Source organism: Zalophus californianus, chromosome 13 (genome assembly GCF_009762305.2).
Source record: "Zalophus californianus isolate mZalCal1 chromosome 13, mZalCal1.pri.v2, whole genome shotgun sequence".
Lineage (NCBI taxonomy): Eukaryota > Metazoa > Chordata > Mammalia > Carnivora > Otariidae > Zalophus > Zalophus californianus.
In genome coordinates this window covers 78456417-78468682 of record NC_045607.1, presented here as the reverse complement: position 1 = coordinate 78468682, position 12266 = coordinate 78456417, and the positions used below count along the sequence as shown (strand labels likewise).

The 12266-nt window shown below is 40.9% G+C and overlaps 1 protein-coding gene across 1 annotated transcript in view; it reads left to right on the top strand.

The window, feature by feature from the left end:
• Nucleotides 1–9604, top strand: part of OSTF1 (osteoclast stimulating factor 1) — a 50783-nt gene extending 41179 nt beyond the window's left edge. The window contains exons 8-10 of the mRNA XM_027616713.2: nt 462–540; nt 3408–3506; nt 9080–9604. Coding sequence (XP_027472514.1) covers nt 462–540; nt 3408–3506; nt 9080–9138 — 237 coding nt within the window. The 3' untranslated portion in view covers nt 9139–9604. The remainder of the gene's footprint in view (nt 1–461; nt 541–3407; nt 3507–9079) is intronic.
• Nucleotides 9605–12266: the final 2662 nt, after the last annotated feature.

The following is a 12266-nucleotide window of genomic DNA, read 5'->3' as shown; positions in this document are numbered from 1 at the left end:
GGTTAATTTCTCGACAGAGTAATTCTGCCATCTGCATGGGGTCACCTGGTAGCAAGGAGAGAGGAAGGTGATCTAATTACTTCCATAAACACTTTCACCCAGTCCTCTTGTTTTCACTCCCATGCCTCGTGCCCACTCCAGTGTCTCCAGGCATCTCCGATTTGCTTAATTCATGTGAGGTTTCTGCAGGCACAGATCTGTTTGCTTCCTCCTGGCGTCTCCTGCAGGCATCTGCAGCTCTGCTGGTGCTCTGCCAGGTCGGTCTCTGCTCCTGCGTCCCATCCCCATGCCCCAGATGACTCTTCTGTCGTCTCGTGAGTCTCCTTTCTCTCTTTGGAATTTTATACGATTTCATGACTTGTCCTCATTGTAAGGTTACCCAGAGTAAACCTGAATTCGTGTGTATTTTCAGTCCACTCTCTATTTTTAAAATGCTGCTTTCTCTTTTTAAATCACCGTAGAACAAGTTGGGAGACACAGCTTTGCATGCTGCTGCCTGGAAGGGTTATGCTGATATTGTCCAGTTGCTTCTGGAAAAAGGTAAAGTGTGTGCCCAGTTTATCCAGCCTTCACGTACCCTGGAAAAATAGGCTACATTCAATTACATTATTTGAAATAGTAGGAAGAATAATAGGCTCTGTGTTTTGAAAGTGGGATTTTAACTTTCACTCTGTATCACAGGGTTGTTACAGTAAGCTGAAATTACAGTATTGTGATTTGTGTGAAGTTGTTAGTTTTAAATTGAAAGTTTGGTAAGCTTTAAGATTACATCTATTACTTTTAGAACTTGTTTATTGTGTATTTCTGCAGGATTAAAGGGCCTTAGAAGAAAGGCGTACGTGCGTGTGTGTGTGTGTGTGTGTGTGCGCGCGCGTGCGCACGCACGCATGCCTGTGCGGAGAAGATCCTATCTCAGAAAGCTGTATGGGTAAAGTTGCTGAGCCCCTTTTCGCACAGGAGATTCTTGATAGATAAGAAAGCAAGCTGTAGGTATAATCTCCTGCTTTGAGCTGAGCAGGTGCTAGATGTATGAAGAAAGAGAAGATACCTCGATTCCCTGTGTCTGTACAAGTCAGAGGGGACAGTGAAATTGTGGACTGACCATCCATCCATCCACTTGTCCTGCAGATATTAATTAAGCCTTACAGAAGGCCAGGCATATCCCCCCATACTGTACCCTGCTCCAAAGGCTATAATACAAGTTGCTTGAGTCCCAAGGTGTCATATGGATGCACTGTCATTAGGGATCCTCAGAGCAATGTTGTGGGATATATGAGGGGAAATGTTACTAATTTAAAGTGTGTTGATGACATAAACCTCGGGTATAAAAAAGACAGCATGAGGACCACTGTAGTGCCCCCTAAAGGTTATGCCGAGAACTGCGCCGTACCGCAGGGGCCAGTGAGCTGGTGAAATGAGCCTAGTCCGAACTGAGATGTCCTGCAAGTGTAAAATGCACATCGAACGTCAAAGACTTAGTGGAAGAAGATGTAAAGCATCACAACAATTCTTATGTTGGTTCTATGATAGACCTGTCACATTTTGGATATACTGGGTTAAAGAAAACGTATTATGAAAAGGAATTCCTCTTTTTGAAAACGTGGCCACTAGGAAATCTGAAATGACATATATGGCTCCCATTGTATTTCTCATGGGTAGCGCTGGTGGAGAGGGACACAGGAAATGGTTGTTTCTTCTCTTGCATTGCTGGCCCTGGACATTTCCTGTCCTGACAGAAATCATGTACATGAGTTCTAAAGTGTAATTTAATGTAAGATATGATTAGTCACAGAACTCTTAACCCTCAGGACTCTTTTTTTACCTGTAGCTCAAGGAGAGAATGCGGTTCCTATAGACCCTTCGCTATGGGTAGATCTAAACCTGCTCACGAGGGAGATTTTTATACACAATTGGCATATTCCTAATTAAACCCGCCAACCTTTCTTAACTCAAATATTTTTGTGCCTTTGCGTTTCATTACATTTATTTTTTGTTTATGGAAGAGGATGTGGTTACAAAGAAAATGGCACTCTCCTATACTGTGGCAGAAAGTGTAAATTGGTAAAGCCTTCTTGGAAAGTAATCTGACAACAGCTAGCAGAATTAAAAATGGACATATCCTCACATTCCAGCGTCACTTCTAGAAAACCACACATCAGAAAAATGTTCGAGGAGGTTTACAGCAATATTGTTTGTGATGAAGGAACAGCCTAAGTGCCCTTCAATAGGGGGGTGATTAAATAAATTTTGCAGTGTCCACAAAATTGAATACTTACAAATGTTTAAATAGGTCGCGTTATAAGGATGTGTATTAATAAGGAATGGTATTAAGGAATACCATTATGTATTGTTAGGTTAAAAAAATCAATTTACAGACCAATATATGTGGTATGATTTTGTGTATATATACATATATGTCTGTGAATGCATTCATGCACCTAAGGGAGCTGAGGATTGATGCCTACTTGCTGGGAATGGTTTCCTGTGGACAAGCTAGAGGAAGGGGAAGGGAAGGGGTGAGTTGGGGGATGAAAAGGGACGTATGCTTCTGTTTAGCATACTTCTATAGTTTTGAATCTTTAACAGTGAAAATGGACTCATGAATTCTGATACAATTTTTACCTCGTGAAGACAAGGAAAAAAAGCAAGTTGAAGATAGGCTGTGGGCACAATGGATTGCCTCTAGGTTTTATTGTGTTACTCTTCTGCTAATTTGCACAGGAGTATACTTACAGATAGAGAATATTAATCCCCTCAGGCAGAAGCCACATGGTATTTTCTCAAGAAGCAACGGGTATATTACATTGAATCTCCAAACACTTGTGCCAAGACACATTGGAGTCTAACTCACTCAGGATTCACCTCCGGGAGAGTCAACTCCCCACTGAAAACTCACATGCAGTATTCTGAGGACTTGAAAGGAAAGGCTATATTTTATTTATTTATTTTTTTAATTTTTTTAAAAATTTTTTTTATTTAAAAAAATTTTTTTTTATAGATTTTATTTATTTATTTGAGAGAGAGAATGAGATAGAGAGAGAGCGCGAGAGGGAAGAGAGTCAGAGGGAGAAGCAGACTCCCTGCTGAGCAGGGAGCCCGATGCGGGACTTGATCCCGGGACTCCAGGATCATGACCTGAGCCGAAGGCAGTCGCTTAACCAACTGAGCCACCCAGGCGCCCGAAAGGCTATATTTTAATGGTGCCTAATTATTAGGGGTACAGCAGCAAGCTCCTTGATTAAAGATGTCAAATGGGCTTTTACTGTTCTGAAAAAGCTGACTTCAGGGCCAGAGTGATTCCCTAGTTAGTTTGGCCCAAAGTGATGAGTTTTGGTGGAAGGAAGATTGTCTGCTACTCTAGATTCTTCAGAAACACCTGATGTGCTTTTCTTGTATTGGGGGGAAAGGTGCAAGAACAGACTTAAGAAACAATGAGAAGAAGCTGGCCCTGGACATGGCTACGAATGCCGCCTGCGCATCTCTCCTGAAAAAGAAACAGGGCACAGGTATTTGGCTTTAATTCTTCTTTCTCCTCTGGCACCATCTTGACCAAGGTTTATCATCTTAGGACTGGGAAAACTCTTCATGTGGTGGTTCTGAAGTTACATTTTATTTCCTTGGTCTACTTTGGAACGTTCACCATAGAGGAAATACCTTTACGCAAACAAGTCGAAGAGACATTGAGCTTTTAGTATTTATTGTATGTTTCCTTTGTTCCTTACAATTAAGTCGTAATCACTTTGCTTTCCAGTAGAGCCCTTTATCAGAGAGCCATGGTCTCCGTATCCTCGTTTCAGATAGGTGTTTACCAGTGGTTCTCTCTAAATATATTTTTCAATTAAGCACTGAAGAGCTCCAGGGTTATATTTTATTTCTATTTTAAATGAGAGTATCAGTAAACTATAATCAGAATTATTCTAGCCTTGGTAAACAATTTGATGTTCACTTAGACTCTGGGGTGGTTTTTAAAGGTAAAGTTTAGGTATACATCCTTAAAGATAAAAATATCTGTTGGTGTGGGAGAATAGGTTTGAAAGAAAAAAATGAAAAGTTTGTGTGGTTGTTTTGAAAAGGTGTCGAAGAAAAGGTGTTAAACGCATTTGCATCCTTCATGAGTACTATTCAGAGACTGGCAGTTTGTTGGACCTCTCAGTGCATAACCTGAATGAGTGATTTCCTTTGAAAGAAATGCTGGGAGGGTGTGCTTTAACCCTTCCCATTCCCCTGTCCTTTCTCTCTCCTTCATCCGCCATCAGCCTCCGGGCCCACGAGGAACCCAGAGGTAGAAAAAAGAGAGGTAGGAGATGATTTGGTTGGAGGGCACAGTCAATCTCCCCTCTCCCCCCAAGGCTTATTCTATTGTTACCTTATGTTTGGCACTCTAATGCCACTTTGAAGGAGAAGCCAATGATTGATACATCTTTTCCACCATTTTCTAGAATGGAAACTAGTATAACGGAGAGCTCACTTTCCACAAGTCTTTATTTAGCATTGCTGCTCATCATTCCAACCCTTCTTAGTATTGCTTTAGAGTCTAAAGTTTAGACTGATCCATGCTGGTGGAGAATCACCAAAACAACTTTTTGAGACATTTCCAGTATTGAGGCTGAGTGCATTTGTTTCCATTTTAAGCTGAGGGTAATATCACTCTCAGAGTTGTGAGCTTGTGTAATAAGGTACTGATTACTGTTTTCATCATTTGACTCCCATTCCCATTAATTTTTGAACCCTTGGAAAGCTTTTCTCTTCTTTAGCTAAGTACCTTTTGTTTTATGAGAAGAGGCAATGTTATTTTGTCCTGTAGCCCAGTTCCAGCAGAAGCAACAAAATAAAGTCAGTCCCCTGGTTTCCTACTTTTGTCAATCAAAGATAGCAAACAGTCCCTCTCTCGTCATGACTCACCAAGGGAGCCGCCCACAATTATCCTCCTTGTCCATCACAGCCCTCCTCACGAATCTGCTGTTCCTTTTATTCTTTACTCCAGATAGGTCTTTGTTCCAGATTTTTATTTCTTTTAACTTCAGTTCAGATACAGTGTAAACCATTAAACCATTAAGCACCTTGGGTTCCTTAATTATTTAAGCCATGAATGCTCCCTGGCAGGCTGGTGTTTCTCCCAAGTAATTACTCGTGCATAGATGGATTGAGGGTCTGCTGAGTGCATGAGAAAATATTTACCAGCTGAGTGGTGCTCCCCAGCAATCCTACATTTTGATTGAGAAGCCATATATGTAGCTGTGAGGGAGAGATACTTTTACTTGGCATGTATCTCCACCTTCCTGCTGCCTTGGTTGGTTCCGGAAGTCGGACTATGGCCTAACTTCCTTTTTCTGCCACTGACTTCCTGTTGCTGTATGGGTCCCTTCAGAATGTCCTCACCGTGGAGCAAGACTTCTTATGAGCTGAAGGTTATCAGAGACTCATGTATACTATAAGCTTGATCATGGTAGACAAGGAAAATAGCACACTTGCCTCAGACCCCAGAGAGCTGTACCCAGAAGCCTCCACATGAGCAGTGGGAGCTGGGGGAGGCAGGTGGCAAACTGTTCTTTTTCCCCTCACCTTTCTACAGTCTTTGTAGAATAGAGCTGGGAGGTAGGTCTCTTTTCCTCTTTTCATGCTCAGTGTCTTTAGTCTACTTTCCTAAATTTGTATTGATTAGGTAATGGACTCGTTAATGAGGTAATCATTAATTACCTGGGGGCTTGGCACACAGAGGCAAGAAATGCATTTTCATATTTCGGTTTTCATGTTACCTTTTTCCTCTCTTTTTTCTTGCTTCATTCTGCAGTCGTCCAGTAATATTTCAGTTTGTATTGTGATCCTAGTTGGAATCAGTTGAATATTGGGCCATATAGCTAATTATCAGCACAAATTCTGCCCTGGAAAAAGTATATTCTGATGTTGTTGCCCACTTTTAAAAGCACATCTTGGATTTTTTATAGAGAAAAAACAAGTCACATTTTGTAGTTACCTTGAAGGATAACTTTGGGATACGAGTTTAGGGCCAGGGTTCAGCCCCCCCCCCCAAGGGTTCCACCCTTTAAATTCTTTTTCCAGTTTTTACAAATTGGGGTATAATTTATATTAATTATACATATAAATCCTAAGTTTACATCTTGATGTGTGTGTGTGTGTGTGTGTGTGTGTGTGTGTGTGTGTGTGTGTGTGTTTTAACTGTGCTCCCACCTGCCACAACCCAGATCAAGGTAGAGAACATTTTCCATACCCCAGAAGCCCCCTCCATATCCTCCCCTGCTCTCACCATAGGCTGGTTTTGCCTGTGCTTGAACTTGATATAAATGGAATCAAACAGTATGTACTTTTTTGTGTCTAACTTCTTTTCACTTAATACTCTGTGAGATGTATCCAGATTACTGTGTCTGTCTTTCTACCATTTATTTATTGTTTGTCTTAAGTGCTGGTGGTTGATTTGAATGTGCAAATCCAGGTCAGCGACACTGAGGAGAAGTGGAAGTGAGGTAGGGGAGAAGGGGATGCACCGCTAGGAGATACATTATTATAATGGCCACGGCCCAGGATGAGCTGTGAAGAGCTATAGCACCTCAGCACTTGGCCATGTGAGAAGTTTCCAGAGAAACTGGGCCTGGGAGCATTCCATGAAAGGAAGAAAGGAGAAGGAATTTGTTTGCCTGGCTCATTCCTGTCTCTTGATTTCCTTTCAGCAAAGGTTGCACCGTAGCGAGTCATCTTCTGCTAACAGGAGAAACGAGGTTGAAATGAGGGGCAGAAGTAGCCATGGAAGGACAAAGAATATCTCAAAGGGCAAAACATAGGATGGTAGTAACAGAGTAGAGTAGGAAAGAGCTTTGCTGTTGTCTTTTTGTCTTTAGCTCAAAAAGCTGCTTTTCCTAAGTTTACAGCCAGTCCTGAAGTTCACGGGTGTGTGTGGGATAGGACAAAATATATTCCGCCCAGGCCTCCGGAACTTCTCATAGGGAGGATGGACACAAATACAACCTGGGGACTCCTAGGAGTTTGGAAGCTGCTGTGAAGTCATGGAAGTTTGCCTCTGTTCTGCTCATATCCACTTGTTCTTTCATCTTTCCTTCTTGTAGAAGATAAATCCATTTCTATCTCCCTTGTACCGACTCTCCCTGCCCCTTCCTTTTTCTCAATAATTCTAAATTTGTAAAGATAATGACTGAAAAAACTGTAGTATCATCAGCATACGTAAAATTAATAATGCCTTCATATCATCAAATAAATCTTGTCATTGTCCAAATGCCCTTTTTTCTCATACATGTTTGTTTATGCTTTGTTTACCTATTTATCTGTTTACTTATTTGTTGATAGTTTAAGTCAGGGTCTGAATAAGGTCAGGCTCTGGTTGGTAGATATGTCTCTTAAATCATTGCTTCCTCTCCCTCTCTCTTGCTAGCCTGGCGATTTACTTATTAAAGAAGCTGGGTCAGTTTTCCTGAATTTCCCAGTCTAGACATTGCATATGTGCATCCCCATGGTGCTGTTTGTCATGTTCCTCTTTCCTCTGTATTTTTGTCAGTTGGTGTTAGATCTAGAGCTTTGATTAGATTTTACATTTTATCTGTCTGTCTGAGGGGTAGAGGGAAAAATACTTCATGAAGAAAGTTGTGTTGTTTCATCAGAGGCACAGAATATCTGTTTGTCACTTGTCCTGTGACTTTAGCATTCATTGATAATCATTGTCTAGATCCACTATTTCACGAACAGTTGCAAAATGGTGATATTTGAATTCTGTCACTCCTTTCTCAGTTATTAGCTAGGAACATTCTGTAAAAAACAAAAAAATTCCCTTCATCCATGGTTTGATTACTCAGAGGTAATAGTTTGTGTGGTAGGGGCAGAATAAAGGCTTGATTTTTGTCCTTTGTTAATGAGTTTTCAGAATAAGGTACAGGTTCCCTATTATTCTCCAAAGAAGACTGGTGAATTCTCTTTGGTGTGTGTTGAAATATGTGCTGTGTTTCAATCCATTATATTTAGTACGATTTTTTTAAAAAATATTTTATTTATTTATTTGACAGAGAGAGAGAGAGAGAGAGAGAGAGCATGAACACAAGCATGGGAAGCTGCAGAGGGAGAGGGAGAAGCAGGCTCCCCACTGAGCAGGGAGCCTGACCCAGGGCTTGATCCCAGGACCCTGAGATCATGACCTGAGCCGAAGGCAGACGCTTAACAGACTGAGCCACCCAGGCGCCCCTAGCATCCTTATTCATAGTCCCTCTTTGGCTAGTGGAGGCCTCTTCAGATTGGATCGTGAATCTTTCTAAAATGACGCTCTCTCTGATAGCATCCTTGTTTTATGGTATGACAAGCGGTTCCAGGTACATCTTTTACATTTTCTGCCCCGGACTTGGAATCAGTCATATCTCCAGTGAGCACGGGGATATAGTATTTAGAGACCATGGTAATATACATTTATTGAGCTCTAACTGTGCTTATAACTTGGATTTCAGTTTCCCTCCTAAAATGATGCTTCACGTAACCTGTTGCTTATAGGCATTTAACTAGACAGTTGAATAGGTGCACAGGTAAAGATCAGATGCCTTCTTTTTGAACCCTGTTCAAGCCTGATTTAACATATGGTGGGGTTCGGTTCCTTCTGTTTCACACTTTATTTCATTGCCTTCAGGTAAGGCCACGCAGGCTGTCGACTGACCAAAGCCACATGCATGTATTTGACACTGGGAGAGGAGATTGGAAGTACAGTGCTCAGAGTGGAGGGGCTTCCCGTGTGTTCCATGCTGGTCATGGTGCATGGGGCTGGTTGCATTTTGTGCAAGATAGATTAATGGTACCTTAGCAGCACCACGTGCTTTAGTTTATTTTATTATTTTTTTTTGCATGTCTAGAGAACGTGCAGACAGCTGTATTTGTCAGCCTCTATGGCAACAAATATTGAGCAGTGAGGCAGGAAAGCAAAAGTTGAAAAAGATCCTTGGGGGAAGTACTATCCCAGGGTCTGAGGAAAGATTACAGTTTGTTGAGCTATCAGGAGCTCTGAAAGTGAAGACAAAATCTGAGCAATTTGTAATTTCTCTCTTTTGCTCTCCCTCTCCCCCCTCCTTCCGTTTAGATGCTGTTCGAACATTAAGCAATGCTGAGGAGTATCTTGATGATGAAGACTCCGATTAATTCCCTTCTGGAGCTTCGAGATCTAAAACGTCTGTTGTTTTTGCCATTCCAAAACCTTTGTCTTTGCCAGAAGAGTGTTGGTAACTGGTTTTTGTCTTTTTTTTTAAGTCTTTATGAACATGGGAGTATTGCACTGTGTTTGAGTAGAATGTGTAAATGGGTAGGTTTTCACCTTCAGTTTGCCGATAAGTGACTGGATACTTTGCTGTATAAAGTACATTTTTGTTCACTAGAGTAGAACAAGAAGAGATTATTTCTATTTATCAAGTTAAAGGAATTAAAAAAGTTTTTTTCCTTAAAAAAAATCAGAATTTTTTTTTTTGTTTTGTTTCGTTCTTTACCTCAAGGATTGAAATATTTTGAATGGATTTTTCAAGGGGGAAATGCTTGTTACAATAATGAACCAAAAGACTTAACAGAAAATCGTCAGCTATTCTGACAAAAATAAACATTTTAAGAGACTGTGTTCCTTTTGTCTGTTTCTTTGGTATCACTATTTGCTGGTAGATAAGGCTCTTTATATTTATATTTAGGTAAAGGCTGATTTTATTTTTTTTATTTTTTTTATTTTTTTAAGTTGTATTTCATACTTAGCACAAAGGAATCGTAATAGCCACATTTCTGTCCAACTTTATATATTTGCTTTGATTAAAGTCAAGACAATAATCATTGAGAAGATGCATTTATAATGAAATATATAACTTCAGTAATTATTAGACTTTCAGTTTTATCTCTAAGGTTATACATAGTGTGAAGAAATCCAGCAACCCATTCCAGTCTGCTTGTGGTCTGAAAGATTTAAAAAAACGATTTCCTTATCATGGAAGATGTCATCGTTTTCTATAGTGGAGTAGCCAGGAGCCGTGAAATTTTTTTTGTGTTCAGCTTTTCACTTTGATAGCATTTGTTTTCCTAGAGCATAGCTGTAGCTTGTAACAATTCAAATTCTTTTGCTAAAACATCAGTTAATATTGCAGGGAGCCTTCTGTAATACTGAAGTGACCCATGATTCGAGATTCCAGTTCTAATTTTGTCATTGCTGTTGGCATTTGCCCAGATTCCAGGCCCTCGGCTCAGAACCATATTTTGTAAGGAGACTTCGATGCTACTTTCAAAAAACACACTGGTGCAGAGAAGGAAATGTTTGAAGAAGGAAGTGGGTTAGCTCAGGAAATGAATAACTGCCACTGTAAGAGTTTTCTGTCTGTGACTGCTTTTTTTTCCTCTGTGGGTGCCTTGAGGAAGGGGATCCTGAGAAGCCTGTTCGAGGGCTTTCTGCTGCCCCAACCGAATTTTAATAGAAAGAAGTCTGTATAAGTAGCGACAGCAGAGGATGAGCACAAAATCTGAAATCTATATCCTCAAAATAAATACGTTTATGAAACTTGAGTTAAGCATTTGTATTTCTTCATAAGCATAACCTTGAAGATATGAAATCCTTGTTGAAACTGTATCTGTTCGAACCACAGAACCTTTAAGGATTCATTCTTTATTTTTTAATTTATTTTATTTTAAAGATTTTATTTATTTATTTGACAGAGAGACACAGCGAGAGAGGGAACACAAGCCGGGGGCGTGGGAGAGGGAGAAGCAGGCTTCCCGCGGAGCAGGGAGCCCGATGCGGGGCTCAATCCCAGGACCCCGGGATCATGACCTGAGCCAAAGGCAGATGCTTAATGACTGAGCCACCCAGGCGCCCCTAATTTTTTTTTTAGAGGGGGAGAGCATGAGCTGTGGGCAGGGAGGAGCACAGGTAGAGAGAGAATCTTAAGCAGGCTCCACGCTCAGCGCAGAGCCCCACACAGGGCTCGATCTCATGACCCTGAGATCATAACCTGAGTTGAAATCAAGAGTTGGATGCCCAACTGACTGAGCCACACAGGCGCCCGGAGGATTCATTTTTTAAAATGGGGTTTGTGTGGGGTTCCTGGCTGGCTCAGTTGGAAAAGTGTGACTCTTGTACTTGGGGTTGTAAGTTTGAGCCCCACATTGGGTGTCAAGATTGCTTAAAAATAAAATCTTTAAAATGAAATGATAAAATAAAATAAAATATGGGGTTTGTGCCTTAACAAAAAGCTTTTGGAAATCTCTGCCTTTTGTTCTTGCGTACTTTGGGCCTGGGGTGATTAGAATAGGTGCCAACAAAACACTTTTAACTTTTTCACATGGGCAGAGATAATACAGTTTGCATGAATACAGATAATTTTTATGAAAATGCCTTGTGCTCGATGTGGGCATTTTATTTATGTCCTTGAGGAAAAGAAGAGTGAGTGGCTTCCCCGACATTGCTTTTAACATTATTGAGCTTGTGAAGATTCTAGAAACTTGGCCAACCAGAAGTTTTGGGAGTGGAGGGTGGACTTAGGTATATGCATGAGTTGCTGGTGAAACAAAATTTGGTGGCCGATATGATCTTTTTCAGAGACGTTGAATGCTGAACTCAGCAACAAAAATCAGTTCTAAGAACGTGTCACCCCTCTTGATTCTGTGCAGAGGAGAGCTTTGATTATGTTCTGGAAATGGCTTCGGAGGTTTTGCTGTAACCTGAGCTTTCGGACAGTCCCTGTGGCCTGAACTCCTTCCCGGTCCATTGTGTGCGTTAGATAGAAAATGGCTCTGAGCCCATGGGGTGGTGAGATAGACCAGCTTTAGGCCCCAGTAGCCTCATGCAAAGACCAGCTTTTATCAGTTTCCCATTTTAGTTTCCTTTCTGGGACTGGTCTGTGGCAAATTATTTGAGCTGCTGTGCATTCCATTTGTCAATTTCTGTATTTCTCTGGTGAGCCCCCCCCAATTGTTTTATTTTTTTCAATAGCGTGGCCATGTTGTCACCCAAAGGGAAGTGTTGAACAAAGCGGTAGTGACCCTCTTTTTTCTTAATCTTAAAAAACCAAATTGGAAATAATGCTCAAAACGAAATCTCAGATAATTTTAGGTAGAGGAAAATCCAATTTTTCCATATAAGCTTCCTTCATAAGGGTTCTTTATTGTGTAGAATTTCTGATTTACTGGTATTTCTTCTTAGTGTGAGCCCTGTGCTTCTCATCTCTGTAAAGGATGATTTCTTCTCTGATCAGTTGTATGGAGCCTAACAAATCAGCATTTCCCTGTTGGTTTGATTTTGTGCT